We start from the raw sequence: 24748 nt of genomic DNA on the forward strand, positions 1-24748 counted from the left end.
ACTAAGACTGGCTGCTAAGCAACAGCCCCACTCTGGAAGTCCCTCTTCAAGTCATTGTGACATTGATTTGTGCAAGGCAGCATTGTGGTTTAAAGAGAGCCAGAGAGGCCTAATTTTTGAGAATGAGGTCCACTAATTACCAGCTCTGTGATCCTTGGCAATTTGCCTATCCTCACAAGGTCTTGATTTCCTCACCCTGAAACCTGGGGACAATACTCACTAAGTAGGAGATAACCTATATAAAGTACATTGCCTGATGCTTGAAATATTCAGCTTGTTTTTTTTTCCTGTACAGCTAAATGTTTAATAAGTCAGTACTGAAGGCATCAGGAGACACCAAATATGGTCAGGACACCGCACAGCAATGATTGGGATGCAAGTCATCTACAGGCTCACCACCATTTGTACTTCCTGGTAGAGAATGGACAAGAGACTTTTATAAATTTATGTCCTGTTTTTTAGCCTATAGTGGGAAGGCAGAGAATTTCTCTTGCATGTGACTCTTTTCAGTTGCCTTCAAATCAAAATAATACTTATTTTGAGGTGGCATATTCTGGTCTCTTACATTGTATTCAAACGGGTTGCTGCTACTTCTCTATTGTTATTAATCTTTTTATCATCTTCTTATTCCTCTTAGCACAGTCAGGGCATAACATGTTATCTTCTATGCCTGGGAATGGGAAATTGCAGGCAGGTAACAAGAAGAGAGAATTCATCCTCCTGTGAGTGGTAGGCACCCAGGACTGGCCTGCATGAAACTGCAGGCCTACCCAACCCTTTGTGTCTGCTGAGAGAAGTCTGTCATGGACCACACACCACCTGACACGAGGGGTCAGCTTGTTAATTCCTATCTCACTTCCTTTACCGCATTCATTTATTAATTCACCAAGTATTTATTCTCTTATAATATGCCAGGCCTTGTTCTAGGCAGTGAGAATGTTGCAGTGAACAGAAATGCCTTTCCTCATGGAGATTAATACTAGTGAGGGAGGCAGACGATAAAAAAGGTAAATACATTAAATGAATGGTAGGTCAGGTAGTGACAAGTGTCAAGAAAGGGCAAAAGAAGCACAGCAGGCAGAGGCGGAGAAAGGGGGTTTCAAAATCAGGTTGAGTGGCCAGGAAAGACCTCACTGAGAAGGTGACTTCCAGGAAAAGCCTGAAGAAAGTGAGGGAAAGAGTCAAATGGAAATCTATGGAAAGTGTGTTCTAGCTTGTTTGAAGGCCCTGAGGCAACACATGCCTGGAATACTTGAGAAACAGCAAGAAGACGACATAGTTGGAATGGAGTGAGTGAGAATTGTTGGAGGTGAGGTCAGAGTGGTCAGGGGAGCTAGCTCATGCTCACCATCTTTTTGCACATAGTAGGTGCACAGTAAACATGCATTTGAATGACCAATTAATATGTAAAAATAGGAAGAAAAATGGAGGGGACACTACTTGTTTTGGCTGCAATAATTTCCCTGTTCTAGAAATGGTGGCAGAATTCATCTTTGTGGGAAAATAGTGGCATTGAAAAAGGTGGTAGTTTTGAAAACCACTTTGATTTAGCCACTGGACACTATGTTGTTCAAAGACGCTCTTCCTCAAAGCCAACAGCTGATGTCATGTCATTTTTTCATTAACTCCAGAGCCCCACATGCCCATGTCCCCCCTCAGTGCTATTTACTTTAGTAGTGACCTAAATAAGAAAATCCTTTCAAAAGCCACCCCCAAAATTTCTATCTCTATTTTACTCCAGATTTCATCATTCTTTGACTAGAAATATAACGACATTACTAGTGATACCCACTTTTACTGTCTCTTGCCTTCCTCTGCTCATTGAAGACACAAGTCCCCATTTCTGTTTTCAGTCTTCAAGGCATGTCACAAAGGTGCTCAGTCAATCCATTGGCTACCATCGTCATGAGTGCCGTTTTCCTATGTTCTTTAATCCTATTCCAGCCTCATCTCATCAATGTTGAATTTAGATCCTGTCATCAACCCCATCCCTATTATCACTTTCCAATGGCTTCACAGCCCACTTACAATAAAATACAAACTTCTAACCATGTTTCAAGCCCTTGAATGATCTGGCCCCTGCCTATTTCTTCCCTGTGCCCACCACCTCATGGCCATACTGGGCTTCTTGTATCTAACACTCCATGTTCATTTCCACCTCAAGGACTTTGTACTTAGTCCCTCTGCCCAAAACACACTTTTCCCAGATCCCAAAACAGACAACTCTTTTTGACTGTCAAGGCCATCCCGTATAGGACCTCCTCAGAGAAGCCTTCTGGGATTGCTCCAAATAAAGTAGTCTCCTCTTTTGGTCACTTTCTATCACTGTTTTATTTTTCTCATTTGTTCATTTGCTTATTTATCATCTAATACTTCCACTAGCAAAATATAATCCCCATGAGAGTAGAGTATGTCTTGTTTACCACTATGTCTTCAGTACCTAGAATATCACCTGACACATAATAATCAATAAATGGTGTGAGTTTATGAATGAATGATGTTGCCCAGAGAGTGGTGTGCACCTCATTACTGCCACCAGTGCTGTCATCTCCCATGAGAACAATGTGGTGTGAGGTCAAGGGAGGCAAGTAAAACATAGTAGATAAGACTGTGAGCTCTGGGGCCAGTCCACCTGGCTATGTATCTGGCTCTGCAACTAGCTAGCTGGGTGATTTGGGGCAGGTTAATTAATTCGTCTCTACTTCAGTTTCCTGGAGTTAACGTTATCCACCTCATAAAGTTGCTAGGAAAACTAAATAGGAAAATACATGTAAAACACTTAGAACAGTTTGACACATAGTAAGAATGCCAGAAAAAAGAAATGAGCCCTTATATTCTCATTACATTATTTAGGTTTCTTTCATTTGCACGTAAAAGCAGCAAACTTTAGTCAGCTTAAGCAGCAAAGAGGAATTTATTATGTAATTATAGGGATATTTCACAAAATCCATAGGCAAAAGTGCATCTGGGCCTCAGGAAGGAACTATAATCAAGAGCTAGAAAGCTATTTATCTGGCCAGGCGTGGTGTCTCATGCCTATAATCCCAGCACTTTGGGAGGCCAAGGTGGGTGGATCACTTGAGGTCAGGAGTTTGAGACCAGCCTGACCAACATGGTGAAACCTCGTCTCTACTAAAAATACAAAAATTAGCTGGACATGGTGGCACGTGCCTGTAATCCCAGATACTTGGAAGGCTGAGGCAGGGGAATCACTTGAACCCGGGAGGCGGAGGTTGCAGTGAGCCGAGATCATGCCACTGCACTGCAGCCTGCCGATAGAGCGAGACTTCATCTCAAAAAAAAAAAAAAAAAAAAAGAAGAAGAAGAAAGCCATCTATCAGTAAATGTTCTCTCTCATCTCACATCCTGGCTTTTGTCTGTAGCTCAGCTCTGCATCTAGGACAACTTTTCCTTCCCCCTAGTCCCTTGCTACAGCTCCTGAGCTTACATATTGCAGACCCACCCACACGAGTAATGACAGGCAATTCCTTGTTCCGAGCTGCAAATTCTGAGGTGTGATAATCTTATTGGCCCTCTTGAGCCTGATGTCTATCCCAGTATATCAGCCAAGCCATGGGAGGGGGTATGCATACAAGCACAGCAGCTGGTGGCCACCACTACGATTCCAATGGTAGGTGTCATCTCCTGAGAAAGGGAGCCTGGCTGGCCCATGGGCTAGGCAGAAACCCTAAAGAGAGTCTACTGCACAAATCTTCCCAAAGCTGCCAGTCCACTTCAGTAGAAGTGGAGAGGATGTCTCAGTCTTCCACTCCTTGAGCAAGCCAGGCAGCACTGCTTATGTCCCCCAGTCTTACAGAAGCACTTCAGCTCCTTCCTGAGGAAAATTGCCTGGTGACAGACCTATCTTCTTCATATCCTCATCCCTCCCATGCACCAAACATTCAGACATTTCCTCCTTACAGCTTCCAACCTTCATGCAGATGAACACAGGCAGATAGAAGACTGTGGCGCTGTTAGCTCCACCACTTCCTCCCACACTCTACTCCACCACTCCACCCCCATGCATAGCCCCTATTTTCATATCTGGAAGAGGTTTCCACCCAAATCACTTAAAAGCAAGGACAGTCATGTTTTGACTGCTGATTTTATTGCAGGACTTTAGGTAGGGGCAACATGTCCTAAGCAAAAGAGACTGGAACTCTAGGGAATATAGACCAGGTCAGGTTTATGCCCAGTTGCAGCAATCACAGCTGGTGTCGAAGACAAGCCCGGCCTGGCAGTTCTGCTGGTACGTGACTCCATTCACGCAGTGCCAGAAGGCATTTCTGTTATTTGCCACGGGGTAGAGGCCGTTGGCTCTGCCAGCACAGAATCCACTGCCTCCCGAGCTGCCTCCAGAGCTGCTACTCCCGCTCCCGTTCCCGCTGCCACTGGGAGCAGCAGTTATTGGTTCAACGGGCTGAGCTGGAGCCGTGCAACCTGAAACATACAGCAGTAAGAGCGGACTAGTGGGCTTGGGAGAGGCTCTAAGCTTCACCTAGAGGTGAAGAGAACTGTGGGAGTGGAAGCGTGGAGGTGGGGTGCAGTTGGCTCTGGATCGCTGCAACTGAGAAGAGAAAGTAGCTCCATATTCAGGAGATAAGTAAAGCTATTGTGTCAAGCCAGCCTGGCTTTTAATTGTAAAAAAAGGTTGCTCTTTCCTTATAACATCTAAATCATTCAAAAAAAAATTTACTAACCACCAAATGTATGCAAAACACTTTTCTAGAATCTGGGCATAAATGGTGAACAAATAAATTCTAGGAAAAATCTGGAAAAAATTTAGAGAATTGATACATCCCCTGAATCACTGATTAGAGATATGTGAGCATTGGTGAGGGTTTCTTAAATCTCCCCAGGTGGGCTGAGAAAGACTTTGAATAAGGGATTCATAGAGAAGCAGATACTTATATTGATGTTAGTATAATTTCTTGAGGCTCTTCCACACCCTTAAGACTTAGCAGACTTAGAACACCCACCCAGTTAGGCCTGGCTTCCCATAAGTGCACAATGTTCCTGACATGGCCGTTCAAGGGTAAAACCTGTCTCTCATCTGGGCAAGAGCGGTGAGGTGAAGTGGAAAGAGGATCCCTGGGCAGTGGGGAGGTGGGAAGACATCAGGGTTGCTTTTTGAGTTGGAGAAGGGGTATTTATACACCTGGGCATTCCCCCTCAGTCACTTACTTGCACTCTGCAGGCCGAGGGCCTTCTTCAGGGTGGAGATTGGGGGAAACTTGCCCTGGTTGCAGAAAGTGCCAGTGAAGTCATCCAGATCAATGGCCCAGACCATGGCGCCTCCAAATTTGTTGTGCTTAAGCCATTGAGCCTGTTTAAAGAAAGAGGATAAGAGGAATCACTTGCTTTCCTGGGACTCAGGGCTGGGACCTCAGCACATTTAAGGGACTGAGCTTACCTTAATATCGAAGCTCTTGACGTTGTCATAGCCAACCCACACATTGCCCTGATAGGCATAAGGCACTTCCTGCGGGGCATCCCATTCCTGAGTGGCTCCATTTTTCAGGAAGGTACAGATCTTTCAAAAGTCAAGAGATTCAAATCTTTTAAATGTTACTCCCATTAAAGAAAAACATGTTTCAAATTTTTCTTCTTTCATGTCTCCAGTTGGGGTTTTACTCAATTTCTAGTTACAGGTTTTTATTTGTAGTAAAGAGGATCAAGTTGCTTGTCAAATGATTTTGGGAACCCACAGTAATATGAGAGGTATATTTATTTTATTACCTGTGTGCTAATATAAATTACATTTAAAAGGTAGTCTGTTGTGTGAAGGGATATTATGCATTGTTAAATGCTATTCGTTTGGATTATGTAAATGAATGCTATTTAAACACTTTAAGCAGCTGTGTTTAAAGCATTTAGATAGGAGACAGAATGAACATTCAAGATTTCAGCAGATTCTAGCCCTAAGGCACAGTGCACGGAATTCACAGAGCACTTTTCAGTCCAATCTACATACCTCGTAGTAAGCCCAGATCCCAGACTCCTTGGTATAGGGCCCAGCAGGACCAGCACCAGAGGTGGGGGCACCAATTCCAGTGCTGGAGGGGTTGCTCAGGATGAAGTTGTGTCCATAGGTAGGGAATCCAACGATGAGCTTCTCAGCTGGTGCTCCATTGTCCTTCCAGTAGTTCATGACATAATCCTGCAATGTCAGTGGGTTAGTTACAGGGCCCAACCAGCTGAGGACCCAGTGCTTAGTTATATTAGTCCCCTATTCCGACAGGTAAAACTCTATGCTGTTAATTCCAGATGGATTAGTATTTTTTTCAAAACATTTTGGTGAAGTTGTAGTTAATGAAATACGATCAACTTGAGGACAGTTGTTTAAGTGAGACACTTGCAGAATTTATGTTTACTTTGTGTCCCAGTCTCTGTGTGAAATTAAATGAGAATATTTAATTAATTATGGCAGCCTAATTTCCCATTTGAGAAAACCACTAAACTTATGATGCCTTTTGTGCCTGAATCTCTATGTGATTTTCATCATTATCTCTGGTCTGCTCTTGCATCTGTACAGGGACTCACCACATTGAGGTAGGCGTTGCTGCCGGTGTCAGTTGGGTATTTGTAGAGGGGGCTGTTCTCTCCAGTGTAGCCCTCCCAGGAGCCATGGAGGTCGTAGGTCATGACATGGATGTAGTCCAGGTACCTGAGGTGGGGTGGAATGATGATAAAATGATAAAATGATAAAATCATTCTGATGGTCATTTCCCACACCTATGCAGGCACAGGACACCACTTCTAAAGTCTCCTAAACAAGGTCCCTGAATAGCAAGCCAGACCAAGGACAAGTCTAGTGTGCCCGAGTGACACCTCCAGGAGTTTGAAGATAAGGCACATCACTCACTGTGACAGTTGGGGGATCTCATAGCCAGACTGGATATTGGAGATGCCAGCAGCTACTGCAGCAGTGACCATCAGCCTGGGCTTGTTGATCTGCTTGGCCTCCTGCTCAAAAGCTTCACGCATTTCCTACAGAATAATAAGGCATAATAGGACATCTATGATGCTGATTTTAGCTCCTTAAATAATACTAATAAACATATGTCTGTATAATGCTTCTCTCTCTTAAATTGCTTTCACATATTTTATTTTACTTTAGTCTCTCAACAACCAAATAAAGTAGATCGGATAGATAATATTATTGAATTTTTTGGCTATCTAATATGCATAAGAGTTAGGACACTTCACCAAAGTCCCACACTGAATTAGTAGGTAGGTCATGACCAAAACCCAGGTCCCAGATGACCATCAGGGCTCCATTGTATCTCTATACTTTGAAGCTGTAGTTGCAGTGATACCCTACATCCAGCAGTATAGAAATTTGTTTCATAAAGTAGATGAACTACTTTATAGGACTGACATCCCATCAAATAAAATGGTGTATTGGCCAATAAGGAAGACGGTAACAGCTAGATGATAGGTTTCCATTCAATACTAGAGATTAATCCACCTGTATCTGTGCGACTGTAATCTCATTTGGAGTACTGGGTTTAGTTCTTATAATCGCACTATTAGGGCGTGCCAGAGTATGTTCCAGTGAAGGCTGGCTCTGAAAATTGTCATGTGGTTATCGATTGAAGGAATTAAGATATTTAACTGGAATAAGAGAAATTATAGACAAGGTATTTACAGCTGTCTTAAGACATTAAGCCCATATACTGCAAAAGATGCAGTCTTATTCTCTGTTGCTTCAGCAGGAAGAACTAGAAACAATGACCAGAAGTTATAAATTATGACTAGAGGCATGTTCCAGCCAAGAAAGAGATATTCCTTTATGATCATTAGGGCAATTCAACAAGTAAGTAAATTGACTTTTCACCTATTACTTAACATTGAAACTATTCAGAGGCTGGGTGACGATCTGTTACATAGAATGGTATAGCAAACAATCTGTCTTGGGAGACAGTAAGTCTAAAAACCAAGTATATCAAGTCAAGCTTTTTTGTCCTGAACTCCAGATTGATATTTATCTGATGCCTACTGGGCACTCCGTTAGGATGCTCTGCAGATACCTCATACTCATCAAGTTCAAGGTCAATTCTTTTTCTTTCAAATCTACACTTCTTCCTGTATTTATCATCTTAGTTAATAGCATTAAAATCAAACCCATCCTCAAAGTCAGAAAATTGGAGGTCCTCTCCATTTCCTATTTCCAGTTGATCTCCAAATCCTATTGATTCTATCCTCTTGATATCTCTTATATACATCCTCTTCTTCCCTCAGTGTTAGAGCCTTTGTTGGGGCCCTGATCATTTCTTGCTTGATTTACTGCAATAACCTCCTAATTCTATCCATGCCTTCTCATCTCCTTCTAATTTATCCTCTATGGTAAAAGCCAGCTCTCTACTATTTAAAATTCTTCAAAACAGTCCTATTGCGTCAAAGGTAAAGTGCAAATTCCTGAACATAATATAAAAGTTCACACATTATCTGGTTCTTCATGCAACTTCACAGCCATTATCACCCACTTGCTCACACTTATCTGTATATCATTTGTGCCATTCCCATCCTCACTTAATTGGTTAACACCAGTTTCTTTCAAGACTGAGCTCAAGCATCCCTTTCTCTAGGAAACACTTTCTGATCCTGCCCCAGAGCAGAATTAGTTACCCTCTTTCCTTGTTACTTTTGTACTCTGCAGACCTCTAACATGGCATTTATCACAATGCACTGCCATTGTTCATATTCTTTCAGTCTTCCACCTCAGAAGAAGTTCTTCAAAGCCAAGGATAGTGTCTTATTCTCACATTTAGCCTGACAATGTCTGCCACAGAATATGTACTCAGTAATAACAGGCAGCCTAGTGTAATGCTTAGAAGCAATGGACTCTGTAGCCAAACTGCAGAGGAAGTTATGATTCCTACTAGTTGTGTGATCTTGGGCAAGTTGCTTAAATCCTCTCTGTACTTTAGTTTCCTCATCTGTAAAATAAAGATTATAACACTTATAGTATGTATGCCATAGAGTAAATATGAAGATGAAATGAGTTATGGTTCTTAAAACAACATGTAGAGCAGTGCCTGGCACAGAGCTCACATGTTGCTTTGTTGTTGCTATTAAATGTTTGTTTAATGAACGCACGATATATAAGACTCTTTGCAATGCTAATATTCTATCAGTTTAAATTCAAGTTTTGTTTTACCCTAGAGCCACCCAATTCTCCTTGGAAAGAAAGACTTTGAATCTTTTTGGGCTAAAGACTGGGACTTCCTTCCCCACCTGCACCAGGACAGTGAAGAGATGCTTGTCCTGAGGAGGGCTCCCATGAGAGCCAGGGTACTCCCAGTCAAAGTCCAGCCCGTCAAACTCATACTGGCGCAGGAATTTGATGACTGAGGTGATGAAAGTCTGGCGGTTCTCAGGAGTAGAAACCATGGCAGTGAAACTGAGGGAGACCCAAAGAAGGCAGGGTGAGACCTTGGTGGTCCCAACACCTTGGAGTAAAATCAAGCTCTCAATTTCTGCCTTGGAGCTCTTCATCAGGACCCATAGCCCAGAGTAAAGCATGTTCTTGGTTTTCTCCTCTCCTTCCTTTGTAATCACTACTCTTCCCAGCCATGGTATCTTAACATTCCCTTTATTTTGTTATCCCCCCAACTCTGCTCTTTCTCCCACGTTGCCCTTGTTTCTTTGGATACCTGGCAAACCCAGCACACTGTGTTCCTTCCCCAAACATGTACCCTCCAAGAAGTCCTCTTGTTTATTTGTGTGATTTTCTCATTCCTCCCCCCACCAGAAGATAAATAGAGGGAAGCACTATAACACTCTCCTCAGGGTTTGTACTCTTGAAATACTTTAAGAAGAGGTTGTTTGGGAACCTCAGTAAGTAAACCTCTGTGGATAGGGCCCCCAAATGTCCACCAAATTAAATGTATGAACTAAATTGTGTTCCACTTAATAATGAGGTTCTGGTGTAGCAATATATTTAATTCATATATTTGTTTATGTACATCCTCAATACCCTGTCTTAGATTGTGAAGTCTAAAGGGACAGTGATCACATGGGGCTAACTTGTTTTCCATAGCAAACGAACAACATGCTCTCCATAGAAGACTTACGGGGCAGTCCCGAAGTTCCAGCCTCCAATGGCCAGGAGAGTTTTCAGCTGGCTGTTCCTGTAAAGCAAAGGATAGAAACAGATAAACTTCAAAATTCATGACTCCCTCCATTTAAAATACATTGCTTTAGTATTGGATCTGGTCAGATATTTTTGTTTTGCCTTTTGTAGAACAATTTTCCTCCCCTACTGAAAACTTCCTTTATAAAAATTCTTTGTGTTGTTCCTGTCATGAATGCACTCAGGGTTCCCTAGGGAAATCTAAATTTTGAAACTGGGCTTTAAAAAATATTGTGTGTTGGCAGTATCTTTCATTATGTAAGTTTAAAAAGCATGAATAGCTAATATAATATTCTATTCTATCAGATAAAATGGTAAATGTTGCTTGAGCTTAATTACATTTTTAGCCTCTGTAATGTTAAAATAAATTAATTGGCTTGAAATTATACACATTCTCTCGAATAGAGATTCCCAAACATTAACATACATAATAATTAAGTGCAAGGGTTGTGGGAGGACAACAATAAAAATCTGGGTTTATCGCCCCTTTCCCTGAGATTCCAATTTGGTTGGATTGCAGTAGGGCCTAACACTTACTCAAGTACCTCACATGATTTTGAGGCAAGTAGTCAATGGACCACACTTCAAGAAACGCTGCTGTAAAGAAGTTTATTTACTCTTAGTCATTGTAACTCAAATTCTGTAGCTGTATTCACGATAATGCCATTACTGATAGTAGCAATCACCTGTAGCTTTCCTTCTCTTAAATATGACTAAACTGAACAAAGTCAACTCAGAATGGATTAAAGATCTAAATTTATGACCTCAAATTGTAAAACTACTGAAAGAAAACCTTAAAAAAAAGCTCCAAGAGCTACAGCAAGAATTTTTTGGATATGACTGGAAAGTGCAGCAACAAAAGCAAAAATAGACAAATGGGATTACATCAAGCTAAAAAGCTTTTGCATGACAAAGGAAACAGAGTGAAGAGACTACCTATGGAATGGGAGAAAATAGTTGGAAACCATATATCAAGTAAGGAGTTAGTATCAAAAATATATAGGAAATTTATACAACTCAGTAGTAAGAAAGCAAATAACCTGATTGAAAAATGGGCCAAGGACTTGAAAAGACATTTCTCAAAAGAAGACATACCAATGGTCAACAAGTGTACAAAAAATGCTCAACATCACTAATCCTCAGAGAAATACATATCAAAATCAAATGAGATACCACTCAATCCGGTTAGAATGGCTGTTATCAAAAAGATGAAAGGTAAGTGTTGGAAAAGACATGGAAAAAAAAGGAACTCTTGCACACTGTTGGTGGGAATGAACATTAGTATACCCATTATGGAAAATAGTATAGATGTTCCTCAAAAAATCAAAGAAATAACTACCATATGATCCAGCAGTTACACTACCGGGTTTACATCCAAAGGAAATGAAATCAGTGTGTTGAAGAGATATCTGAATTTCCATGTTCATTGCAGCACTATTCACAGTAACTAAGATGTGGAATCAATCTAAGTGCCCCTCAATGGATGAATGGACAAACAAAATGTGGTCTTTATATACAATGAATACTATTAAGTCTTAAAAAAGAGGCAGAAATCCTGCCATTTGCAGCAATATGGATAAACTTGGAGGATATTATGTTAAGTGAGATAAACCAGGCACAGAAAGACATATACCACATGATCTCACTTGTAAGTGGAATCTAAAAGAAGTTGAACTCATAGAAGTATATAGTAGAATGGTGGTTAGCAGAGGCTGGGGGTGGTGTGGGGATGGGGGTTGGGGGGCATGTTGGTCAAAGGATACAAAATTTCAGTTAGAAATGAGGAATAAGTTGCAGAGGTCTATTGTACAACATGGTTACTATTGTTAGTAACAATATATTGTATTTTGAAAATTGCAAACAGTACATTTTAAGTGTTCTCACCACAAAAAACATTAAGTATTTATGGAAATGCATATGTTGATCGTTCGATTGAGCCATTCCGCACCGTATACATATTTCAAAACATTACATTGTCCATAATAAACACATACAATTTTTGTCAATTATAAAAGAAAAATGAAATGCAGAGTCTTGGTCCCCATCTCAGATCCATGGATCTGAACTACATTTTAAGAAGCATTAATGTTTGGGAAGTACTGAAAAAGGGGATACCAAATTAAATATCTCCCTCCTCCTACTTATTTTTCAGGCCATTGAAAGCTTGGTAGAGAGTCACATCATTCCATTCGATGGTGGTGATCTCGTTGTTCTGCATCCCAGCAAAGGCGTAGATCAGGTGGGTACAGAGGCAGGGGTCAATGTCGTCAGGCATGAAGCGCCCCAGGCCTGGCCGGTACTGGGCCCAGTTGGTGAAGTAGCATGTCAGCTGGTAGGCAGAGCCTGTGTGTAGTCAGCAGGAGGGACAATGGCCTGGTTTAGGATCCACTGAAGTGTGCGGTGAGTTTTGGCCCTGCCTCTGTTTCCCTCTCTGTGCCTCAGATGCCTGATCTCTGTGTGGAGGTAGTTAGTATGAACACTCTTGCAAATGCATCCTAAGATTCTAACTCAGAACTGGTCACTAACTTGGAGTTGTTTATTTTTAACTTTCACAGACTCATTTTGGGATTTTGGATAAGCCTAGCTAGCAGCCTTCTAAGAAAAGATGCCCATAGTCCTATGAAGCCCAGTGAGTACCAGTTTATAATTCAGATGGTCATGCTGAAGAGGATAGCAGTGACAGCCAACCCAAAACACTAGATTACTCCCAAATCAAACCCATCTGTCTGTGAAGCAAACAGCGGCTCTCTTTCCGTAGTATGGTTTATCTCGTATATATATATACATTCAATGATAAAACATGGAGTCCATGACTTACCGAGCTGCAAACTCAGTACAAGGACAAGACCTGGATAGAAAGAAAAAGCATGTACTTTGAACCGATTGTTTGTACCCTGTAGAATCTAATTCTGAAGGATTGATTGCCTTCCAATTTGCCATAAATTGTTACAGCCTCAGTGAGATTTGGTGGTGATTCCAAAGGCTTTTCAGTGAATGTAACAGTAGATCTACCTTTCCCTACCTTTATCAAAAATGACCATGGTACCTTCGTCTCACACCTTCCTTGTCACAAATAAATGTTACTGAATGCTGAGTCCGAAGTTTACTATCTATGGAAGATGTATTTACTGAAATCACCAACTGATCACTGTACTCAATGATGACACATCCATTCGTTCTTCCCCTACCTGAGTGATAGAACACAGCCTTCCAACAGATAAGGCATCTGCTAAATCAGAGAATTCAGTATCTTCTGGGCTTTAAGGGTTTTTTGGAATGACTTTCAGGAGGCCTTATATGAGGAGAGAAGAGCTGGGAACTATGGGGTGAGACTCCAGATGCCTTTCCCTGACTTCTACAAAGCAATTCTTCTACTCTGATTGTTTTATAAATTGAGCTTGAGGTTTCATTTGGAAAAGGTTCTGAAGCTTAAACAGTTTGCAAATCCCAGCTCTAGAGCAACTAATAAATTCTTGGTATGACTTGTCTCTAAACAACTTACTGAATCAACCTCTTTGAATAATTTAATTTCTAACATGTTTATGGTACATCATCAACTCAGTAGGATAATAGGGGAATAAATAGAGAAATAATTCTGAAAACAGCATAACAAAGACAACTTGCATAACTCTATCTCAGTTCCTACTGATTTTCTTCCCTGGAAAAGCTAGTCCAAGGACACAAGCAAATAAATAAACATTATTCCAATTAAAATGAGATGGCGTAGGAAGAAGAGTAAAGAGAAATGAATGGCTGAACAAAAGATGAAAAAGAGTAAGACTAACACTAGGAGAAAGTATGCTTTTCCTTTAGGACCAGGTCCATGGGATTAACAAAAGCAGAAATGTTACCAGAGTCAGTTGAAGTTAAGAGAACAAGAGGCAGACTGATTTGTATATAACAAGATTCATTTGAAATTTGAAATGATGAAAGAAGAATGGAAAAATATAGGGATGTAGTATGAAGATCACTTCATGATTTTCAGAGCCTGTGAGAGAAAAAGAAACTAGATAAGATGAAGGGTCAATCTCTGATTACAAACCCACCTGTGAGGAGAATAAGCTTTGTCATGGTTGCAGTCAGCACCAGTCCCGCAGAGCCTAGATTGGCTTTTTATATGTTCTGATTCTGTGGTTATCACAAAGGCTTCTAAATGGAGAACAATTTGACCCAGATGTGTATGTAGTTAATCAGTAAATCAACGGACCTTCTCTTCTACAAACACCCTCCCAAGACCTTCAACCTACACCCTCCCACCACCAGCATCACCACCTTCTCTGCCCAACAAGGACAGAACAATGTCATGGCTCCTAACAGGGTGGTGAAGACCATCACCATGGAAAACACCAGTTTAATAGCTTTTTTGGCAGTTCCAAGGGCTGATAAGCAACTGCTTAGGTACTGTGGTCAGATTTTCTATTGTGGACATTTTGTGTCTGGCATCAAAGCAAGTCTTTATGGAAAAATAAATAAAAAGAAACTTTGGAAGTTATTAGCTGTTCTTAAACCTTTTTTTCCTCATGGAATTATTCATATGTAATTTGTACAATCAGTGCCTAAGAAATCTTCCCTCTTTAGGTGCTACTTTCTCAATATTCTACTCACACATGTTCTTTGGAATGGCTTCAAGTCATGACTATATGATAATTTTATCTAAGAATGTTTGGATCTCAAAATGTCCCCTCTAAAGGTCACCAAGAACTCTCTAGTGTTTTGTAGTTTCAAATTACATCCCCTAAAAACTTTGCGTTGCTAATGGATAGAAATAATATCGATGATATTGAAATGAGTCTCTTCATAGAAATATTTGCAACTTGACCATTTCTGGAACTTTGTATTTAAATTAACTCCAATCTACCCCTTCCAAACATAATTCACTACCATTGTTCTATAATACATTTCTCCTTTGGCCAAAGGTCTATTCTTTGCCCTCAAACATGCCTTGCTTGTCTTTGCTCAAGGTATCCCTCCACTCCTTGCCTGTAATGTCTTGCCTGCAGTGTCTCCTTATCCTCACTGCCTATCCCAATCTTAGCAGTTCTTCAAAGTCCAACTCAGATCTTTTCTATCTTAATGATCTCTCCTTCTTCTGATTTACTTTAAGTACTCTAGCACATATTTTCTGTATTGCTTATATGATGCTGTCTTGTGACAATACCAGGAATACAGTTGGCGGGAATATGGGTGATCATTGTGGGATTTCAGCACCTTAGCAGAGTTCTTGTGAGTCCAGACAGGTTTATCCATTTATCACATTTGGAAACTAAATTGTATCCATTCTTCCTGTGATTGGTAGGTTAAGTGTTTTGTTCTACTCTCAGAACAAGAGAAAGTCTAATAGAAGTGCTGCTGGGAAAAATTTTTATTTTATTTTAGTTCCAGGGTACATGTGCAGGGTGTGCAGGTTTGTTACATAGGTAAACATGTGCCATGGTAGTTTGCTGTCCCTATTAACCCATCGCCTAAGTATTAAGCCCAGCATGCGTTAGCTATTTTTCCTGATGCTCTCCCTCCTGCCACCCCCACTGACAGGCCCTAGTGTGTGTTGTTCAGGGAACATTTCAATTGTGAAAATAATCTTATCAACAAACACTACAAGTACCTACTATGTGCCAGAGACTGTATTTGGTGCTTATATCACTTAGGCTTTAATTTTGTAAGCAATCAAAACCAACTCTAAGAAGCACAAATCAATATATTTGAAAGACATGAAGAAACTCACAGAATCAAAAAGAATACAGAACCTGCCTCTAATACAATAGAAACCAAGTCTTTCTATGGGGAGGGGTGTGGGAGGAAGGCTTAGGAGAAATAAACTCCAATTTTATTTTCCATCTATGAATGACAAGAATTAAATCCTGGAGAAAAAACATATTGTTGTATGACACCAGATCTTCGATTAGGGAAAGGGCAGGGCACTTGGATTTACATTTTCACAAGGACTGGTCACAAAATGAAATTCTAAAAGAATAAAAAGTGAAAGCTGAATGACTAAAAAAAATGACTATCATCAGAGGGCTTGACTTTATTGTTTCTTTTACCCTATAAAGAGGATTATTACTATCACACCAATTTTGCTGATGAGAAAATTAATCAGCTATTAAACACCAGATCCAGATCCCTGTGTTAAGTACGCAAGCTTTTGGCCCAAGTTAAACTGAGTGAGGCGTTTTCCCAAGGTAGTCAAGAGAATACAGTTGAGCCGAAGAGTCAGAATGTCAAATCAAAGTCAAGGATTTGCAAAAACAAACAGCAAAGCCAGTAGCTCCAGTTTTATCGTATTCAGGACTATCGGGTGTAGCTAACATTTATAACTAGTGAGGTATTTTCTATTGAATTCGGCATCCCCGGTTCTAAATAAATGACATGACCTACAGATTAAACATTTCTTTTTAATAGCTCCTTAAGAGCCCCAGCAAACTTGCATCCCATCTGAGCACTTGGTTATTGGAAAGAATTACTGCCTTTATGAGTCATAGAATGAATAGTTTTAAACTGTGACCATGTGTATCCTTTTACATTATTTTTTTCAATAACCTTGTATTATTTTTAGTTTCTTTAATTGTAAAATCTACCATACACATGAGTTTAGGTATACATTTTAAGAAAAATATGGCCAAGCGTGGTGGCTCACACCTGTAATCCCAGCACTTTGGGAGGCCAAGGCGGGTGGATCACCTGAAGTCAGGAGTTTGAGACCAGCTGGGTCAACATGGTGAAACCTTATCTCTACTAAAAATACAAAAATTAGCTGGGTGTGGTGGCAGGTGCCTGTAATCTCAGCTACTTGGGAGGTTAAGGCAGGAGAATTGCTGGAACCCGGGAGACGGAGGTTGCAGTGAGCTGAGATAGTGCCATTGCACTCCAGCTCAGGTGACGACAGCGAGAATCCATCTCAAGAAAAAAAAAAAAAAAGTAAAAATGAAAACCTTTTCTCCATCACCTAACTTAAAAAATAACATTAACTTTGACTATTACCCTACATACTTCTCCCCAGTTAAATGCTCCTCATTCCCCTGGAGTAACCACTATTCTGAGTTTTGAACTATTTTCTTACTTCATTTATAGTATTATCACATATGTCTGTTTCCCTAAATAATACATTCATTAGTTTTATATTCACTTATTATAATCACTTTATTATATTATTTTCAACATATTCATTAGTCTTGACTTTATAGAAATGAAATAATACCATATGCATTCTTCTATTTCTTGCATTTTTAGCTCAGCATTGTTTTTGAGATTTATCCACTTGGTACAAGTAGCAGCTGTTCACTTATTTTCATAGCTCTATGGTATTCCATTATACAAATATGCTGTGATTTACTTATCCTTTTTATGTGTAACAACATATGGTTTATTTTCAGTATTTTTCTTCTACATGCTGCTATATAAGCGTTCCTGTACACATGTCTCTTGGTACTCATTTACAAGAGTTTTTCCAGTGTTTACACCTAGGAATGGAATTGCCCAGTGAAATAACACATGCATATTAAAATTTACTATTTAGCTAGAAAGTTTCTTCCAAAGTAGTTATATCAATTTACACTACCAACAGCAACATATGAGAATTCCTATCACTCCACATCTTTGCCAAAACTGAATCATCAGACTAAAATTGCCAAAACTTAATCATCAGACTAAAATTTGTGTCATTAAGGTGAGTAGTTTTAGTTTATATCTATCAAATTACTGATGTGGTTGAGCATTTTTGACATTTATTGGCTGTTTTTGTTTCCTTTTCTGTGAAATGCCTGCTTGTATCTTTTGCCCATTTTTCTATTGTGCTGCCCACAAGTTTATTAATTTTTATAGCCATGCTTTATATATTCTGGATTGTAATTATTTTTCAGTTATGTGCATTGAACATATCTTTTCCAACTTTATGGGTTATTTTTTCACTCTCTTTATGGTGCCTTATAATGAAAATAAATTCTTAATTTTAATATAGTCAAATGCACACCACTTGTTCTTTATAGTTTGATTTTTTGGAATCTTATTTGAAAAATTTCTCCCTACTCTGAGAATGTAAATATCCTTTATATTTTCTTCTAAAATTTTAAATGTTGCCTTTAAATTTGAGCTCTTAATTTATCAAATTTATCTTTTGTGTGTAGTGCATAGACTTGATCCAATTTCATTTTTTCCATGTGGGTAACTTCTTGCCCCAGCATAATTTTAATAACCCATCTTTTCCATGCTAATTTGAAATGCCATTTCTACCACTCCTCAGACCTGTCATAGGTAATGGTATCCCACCCTCCAACTCACACACACTGTTTATCATCTTCAGGAATGCCTTAGTTATCTTGGCCTTTTACGCTTTCATTTTAGTTTTATCATAAAAATCCCATAAGAAACTCCATTGGAATTTTGATTGGAATTACATGGAATAACATTGGAAAAAATGAAAATCTTCATGATTTTAAGGTTTTCCATGAAAATGGGTTGCCTGTCAAGTTATTTACATCTTTGAAAGTGTCTGTTAATAAAGTTTCATAACTTTCTCCATAGTAGTCTTTCACATCTTAAGAAATTACAGATCTCTTATATATTTTGTCTCTGTTATAGATGGTACCATTTTAAACTGCATCTTCTATTTATTACTTGTTTCTATAAATGCAATTAATCTTTATATAAAAACTTTAATTCCAGCAATATCACTAAACATGATTATTAGCTTAAATACTTTTCTATGCATTTTTTGGTTTCTATGTCATCTGAGAATAATGGCAGCTTTCTTTCTTCTTTTCCAATATGCTTAGCTTAAAGGAGAATCACATAAAAGGAAAATGAGGAACGAATTCTGAGAAGATGGCAAAGTAGAAAGCACCATGAATCTGTCTCCCTTCCTAGACAAAAATTTTACTGGCAGAATTTGTCTGATGCAACTATTTTGGAACTCTAGAGTCTATTAAAGGCTTGCAATTTCAGAAGAAAGCTTCGCAGGTAAATTGAAGTTAATTTTAGTCAATTTCAGTTCTTAGCACAGTAGCAGATATTCTTCCCCCACCACTAAGCCCCAAGGCAGGCAGCTGTGCATGTGTTCCAGGAACAGCTTATACAGAGCTTGTGGGAGCCAGGGTGGGCAAAAAAGGACTATGTCCTTCAACTATCAGAGATCTGTGCTCTTATCACTGATTGCTGCTTCTGATTACAAAGGCGCAGACAAAGAGGTAGGCAGTCATTGTTCTTGCACCTCCCCCCATTGTTGTAAGCTACTTCCCCTCTGGATGAAGTAACATTTGGGCGATGTAAAGGGTTAGCACCATTCTTATCTTTCCTTTATTTTTCTCTTTCCAACATTTGGAAGCCAGACATCAAACACTAGAACATTAAAAAATAACTGTATATACTGGGAGAATTAGAAAGTCACTGCATATGCCCAAGGAAAGGCTCAGAAAAGACCTGTGAAGATCTTAAGTTTATATTTCAGGCTTATTCTCAGCACAGAGATACCTTACAACAAAAACAACAAAACAAAACCCCAAACCAAAGCCAAGTGCAGTGACCTGTAATCCCAGCTACTGTGGAGGCTGAGCTGGGAGGAGATTTGAACCCAGTAGTTTGAGGCCAGCCTGAGCAACACAGAAAGATCACATCTCTAAAAAATAAAAAATACAAAAAAGACAAGAAACCAAAACAGTAACAAAAAACCCCCAGCAAATTCTGGGGAAAGGGGAGAATCTGCTTTTCAGAGATACCACATTATTAGATTCAAATGTCCAGTTTTTAACCAAAAATCACAAGGCATACAAAGGAACAAGAAAGTATAGCTCATTCAAATGAAAAAAATAAATCAACAGAAATGTCTCTGAAAAAGACCTGATGGCAAATATGCTAGGCAAAGACTTTAGAACAACTGTCTTGAATATGCTCTAAAAAAAAAAGATGTAGAGAATGAAGAAAATGATGTATGAACAAAATGTAAATTTCGATAATAAGATTTTTAAAAATTTGGACAAAAACAGAAAATAAATTCTGGAGCTAAAAAGTAATGTAACTGAAATGGAAAACTTACTAGAAAGGTTCAAGGGCAGATTTGCACTGACAGGAGAAAGAATTGGTAAACATGAAGATAGGAGAGTGAAAATTATTAAGTTTGAGGAACAGAAAGAAAACAAATTGAAGAACACTGAAGAGAGCCTAAAGGACATGTGAAAAGCCATCAAGTGGACCAACATATACATTGTGGGAATTCAAGAAAAATAAAAGAGAAAGAAGGGAGCAGAGAGAATATTTTAAAAGATAATGGCCTAACACTTCCCAAATTTTGTGAAAGACATGTATATAGACATCCAAGAACTCAGCGAACTCCAAGTAAGATGAACTCAAAGATATCCATGCAAGACACATTATAATCACATTTTAAAAGACAAAGGCAAAGAGAGTCTTGAAATCATCAAAAGAGAAGCAACTGGCCACATACAAGGGATCTTCAATAAAATTATCAGCAGATCTCTCATCAGAAACTTTAGAGGCCAGAAGGCAGTTGGCAGATAGATTCAAAGTTCTAAAAGAAAAAAAGTGTCAACCAAAAATCTTTTATCTGGCAAAACTATCCTTCAAAACAAGGGATAACATGAGACATTTCTAGATAAACAAAAGCTGATGTAGTTTGTTACCAATAGACCTGTCCTGCAGGAAATACTCAAGGGAGTCCTATAGGATGAAATAAACAGACACTAGACAGCAACTTGCTGCCATATGAATAAACAAAGTTCTCAGTAAAAGTAAACACATGGGCAATTATAAAAGCTAGTATTATTGTAACAATGGCTTGTAACTCCACTTTTTGTCCTCCACATAATTTAAGAGACAAATGCATTTCAAAGAATCATTAGTTTACATTTTGGAACACACAATGTATAAAGATGGTATTTTATGCCATCAACAACTGAAAGGGGTAGGGAATAGGGCTGTAAAAGAGTAGAGTTTTTTTAAGTTATTGCAGTTAAACCTGTGTAAATTCAAATTAGAATGTTATAACCTTAGGATATTAAATGTAATCCCCATTGTAACCAATGGGGAAGAAAATAGCTATATATGTGTGTGTATTCATATGTGTGTGTATATATATGTGTGTATGTATATATGTATATGTGTGTATACATGTGTATAGATGTATATGTGTGTGTGTGTATAAGGAAATGAGAAAGAATTGTAAACATTTCACTACGAACAATCAACTAACCACAAAGAAAGACAGTAATGCCAGAAATGAGTGACAAAAAAGCTAAAAGGCATATAGGAAACAAATAATTAAAATGACAGAAATAATTCCCTCTTTATCAGTAATTACTCTAAATATAAATATATTAATGCTTCAATCAAAATACTGAGATTGGCAGAATCAATTAAAACACATGATCCAACCATACGCTGTCTACAAGAGACTCATTTTAGATTTAAAGACATAAATAGTTTGAAAGAGAAAGGATGGAGACAGGTATTCCATGCAAATAGTAACCAAACGAGAGCAGGAGTTGCTATATCAGTAACAGACAAAATAGATTATAAATTAAAAAATGTACAAGAGACAAAGCAGGACATTATATATTCATACAAGGTTTAATACAGCAAGAATCTAACAATTACAAACATTTATGTACCTAATGACACACTATAAAAATATATGAAGCAAAAACTTACAGAATTAAAGGACAAAATAGATAGTTCGACAATAAATGATAGTTGGAAACTTCAATAGCCCGTTCTCAGTAATGAATACAACAACCACGTGGAAGATAAGTGAGGAAATAGAGGACCTAAACAACATAATAAACCAACTAGATGTGAGAGATATATACAGAATACTCTACCTAACAAAAACAGCATTTACATTCTTCCCAAGCGCACACGGGACATTTTTCAGTATAGACTATATATTAGGTCACAAATTAAGTCTCAACAGATTTAAAAATATAGAGATCATACAAAGTATCTTCTCCAACCACAAAGGAGGTGAAGTTAGAAATTGATAATAGAAGTGAAACTGTAGAAGCCACCGATTTGTGGAAACTAAACAACACACTCTTAAACAATAATAGATTAAAGAAGTAGTCATAAGGGAAATTTAAAAATACTTAGAAATGAATGAAAATAAAAACATAACATTGCAAAACTTATGGGATACTGTGAAGGCACTGCTAAGTGAGAACTTTATAACTCTAAATATTCACATTGAAAAATAAGAAAAATGTCAAATTGACAATCTAATTACACCTAAGGAGCTAGAAAAAGAAACACAAATTAAACCCAAAGGTAGCAGAAAGAAGGAAATAATAAAGACTGGCGCTCAGATAAATGAAATAGAGAATAGTAAAACAATAGAGAAAATCAATAAAACAAAAAGTTATTTGAGAAGATAAAACATTTCAACAAACTTTTAGCTAGATAAACTAAGAAAAAAGAGAGGAGACTCAAATTACTAAAATCAGAAATAAAAATGGGGACATTACTACTGACTATAAAAAATAAAAAGGATTATGAGGCTTTTTTTAAAATTTTACTTTAAGTTCTAGGGTACATGTGCACAACGTGCAGGTTTGTTACATAGGTATTCATATGCCATGTTGGTTTGCTGCACCCAATAACTTGTCATTTACATTAGGTATTTCTCCTAATGCTATCCCTCCTCCAATCCCCCACCCCCCAACAGGCCCTGGTGTGTGATATTCCCCGCCCTACGTCCAAGTGTTTTCATTGTTCAATTTACACCTATGAGTGAGAACATGCAGTATATGGTTTTCTGTCCTTGTGATAGTTTGCCGAGAATGATGGTTTCCAGCTTCAGCTTCATCCATGTCCCTGCAAAGGACAGGAACTCATCCCGTTTTTTTTTTTTTTTTTGGAGAGAGAGTCTTGCTTTGTTGCCCAGGCTGCTGGAATGCAGTGGCACTATCTCGGCTCACTGCAAGCTCCGCCTCCCAGGTTCACGCCATTCCCTGGCCTCAGCCTCCCGAGTAGCTGGGACTACAGGTGCCTGCCACCACGCCTGGCGAATTTTTTTTTGTATTTTTAGTAGAGACGGGGTTTCACCGTGTTAGCCAGGATGGTCTTGGTCTCCTGACCTCGTGATCTGCCCACCTCAGCCTCCCAAAGTGCTGCGATTACAGGTGTGAGCCACCTCACCCAGCCCAACTCATCCTTTTTTATGGCTGCATGGTATTCCATGGTATACATGTGCCACATTTTCTTTATCCAGTCTATCATTGATGGACATTTGGGTTGATTCCAAGTCTTTGCTATTGTGAATAGTGCCGCAATAAACATATGTGTGCATGTATCTTTATAGTAGCATGATTTATAATCCTTTGGGTATATACCCAGTAATGGGATCGCTGGGTCAAATGGTATTTCTAGTTCTAGATCCTTGAGGAATCACCACACTATCTTCCACAATGGTTGAACTAATTTACACTTCCACCAACAGTGTAAAAGTGTTCCTACTTCTCCATGTTCTCTCCAGCATCTGTTGTTTCCTGACTTTTTAATGATCGCCATTCTAACTGGCATGAGATAGTATCTCAATTTGTTTTGGTTTGCATTTCTCTGATGACTAGTGATGATGAGCATTTTTTCATGTGTCTGTTGGCTGCATAAATGTCTTCTTTTGAGAAGTGTCTGTTCATATCCTTCGCCCACTTTTTGATGGGGTTGTTTGTTTTTTTCTTGTAAATTTGTTTAAGTTCTTTGTAGATTCTGGATATTAGCCCTTTGTCAGACGGGTAGATTGCAAAAATTTCCTCCCATTCTGTAGGTTGCCCTTTCACTCCGATGGTAGTTTCTTTTGCTGTGCAGAAGCTCTTTAGTTTCATTAGATCCCATTTGTCTATTTTGGCTTTTGTTGGCATTCCTTTGGTGTTTTAGTCATGAAGTCCTTGCCCATGCCTATGTCCTGAATGGTATTGCCTAGGTTTTCTTCTAGGGTTTTTATGGTTTTAAGTCTAATATTTACATATTTAATCTGTCTTGAATAAATTTTTGTGTAAGGTGTAAGGAAGGGATCCAGTTTCAGCTTCCTACATATGGCTAGCCAGTTATCCCAGCACCATTTATTAAATAGGGAATCCTTTCACCATTTCTTGTTTTTGTCAGGTTTGTCAAAGATCAGATGGTTGTAGATGTGTGGTGTTATTTCTGAGGCCTCTATTCTGTTCCATTGGTCTATATATCTGTTTTGGTAACAGTACGATGTTTTGGTTACTGTAGCCTTGTAGTATAGTTTGAAGTCAAGTAGCATGATGCCTCCAGCTTTGTTCTTTTTCCTTAGGATTGTCTTGGCAATGTGGGCTCTTTTTTGGTTCCATATGAACTTTAAAGTAGTTTTTTCCAATTCTGTAGAGAAAGTCATTGGTAGCTTGATGGGGATGGCATTGAATGTATAAATTACCTTGGGTAGTATGGCCATTTTCACGATACTGATTCTTCCTATCCATGAGCATGGAATGTTCTTCCATTTGTTTGTGTCCTCTTTAATTTCGTTGAGCAGTGGTTTGTAGTTCTCCTTGAAGAGGTCCTTCACATCTCTTGTAAGTTGAGTTCCTAGGTATTTTATTCTCTTTGTAGTGATTGTACATAGGAGTTCACTCATGATTTGGCTCT

General features: G+C 38.8%; 1 protein-coding gene across 1 annotated transcript; it reads right to left on the bottom strand.

Moving 5' to 3' along the window:
• Nucleotides 1–4186: 4186 nt before the first annotated feature.
• CHIA (chitinase acidic) lies at nt 4187–9406 on the bottom strand. The gene is made up of 7 exons (XM_004026332.4): nt 9241–9406; nt 6866–6990; nt 6544–6667; nt 5975–6160; nt 5414–5533; nt 5185–5326; nt 4187–4440 (listed from the first exon to the last, which is right to left on the bottom strand). The coding sequence occupies exons 1-7, from the start codon at nt 9394–9396 to the stop codon at nt 4187–4189; spliced, it is 1107 nt and encodes a 368-aa protein (XP_004026381.2). The 5' UTR covers nt 9397–9406.
• Nucleotides 9407–24748: the final 15342 nt, after the last annotated feature.

Source organism: Gorilla gorilla, chromosome 1 (assembly GCF_029281585.2).
Source record: "Gorilla gorilla gorilla isolate KB3781 chromosome 1, NHGRI_mGorGor1-v2.1_pri, whole genome shotgun sequence".
NCBI lineage: Eukaryota > Metazoa > Chordata > Mammalia > Primates > Hominidae > Gorilla > Gorilla gorilla.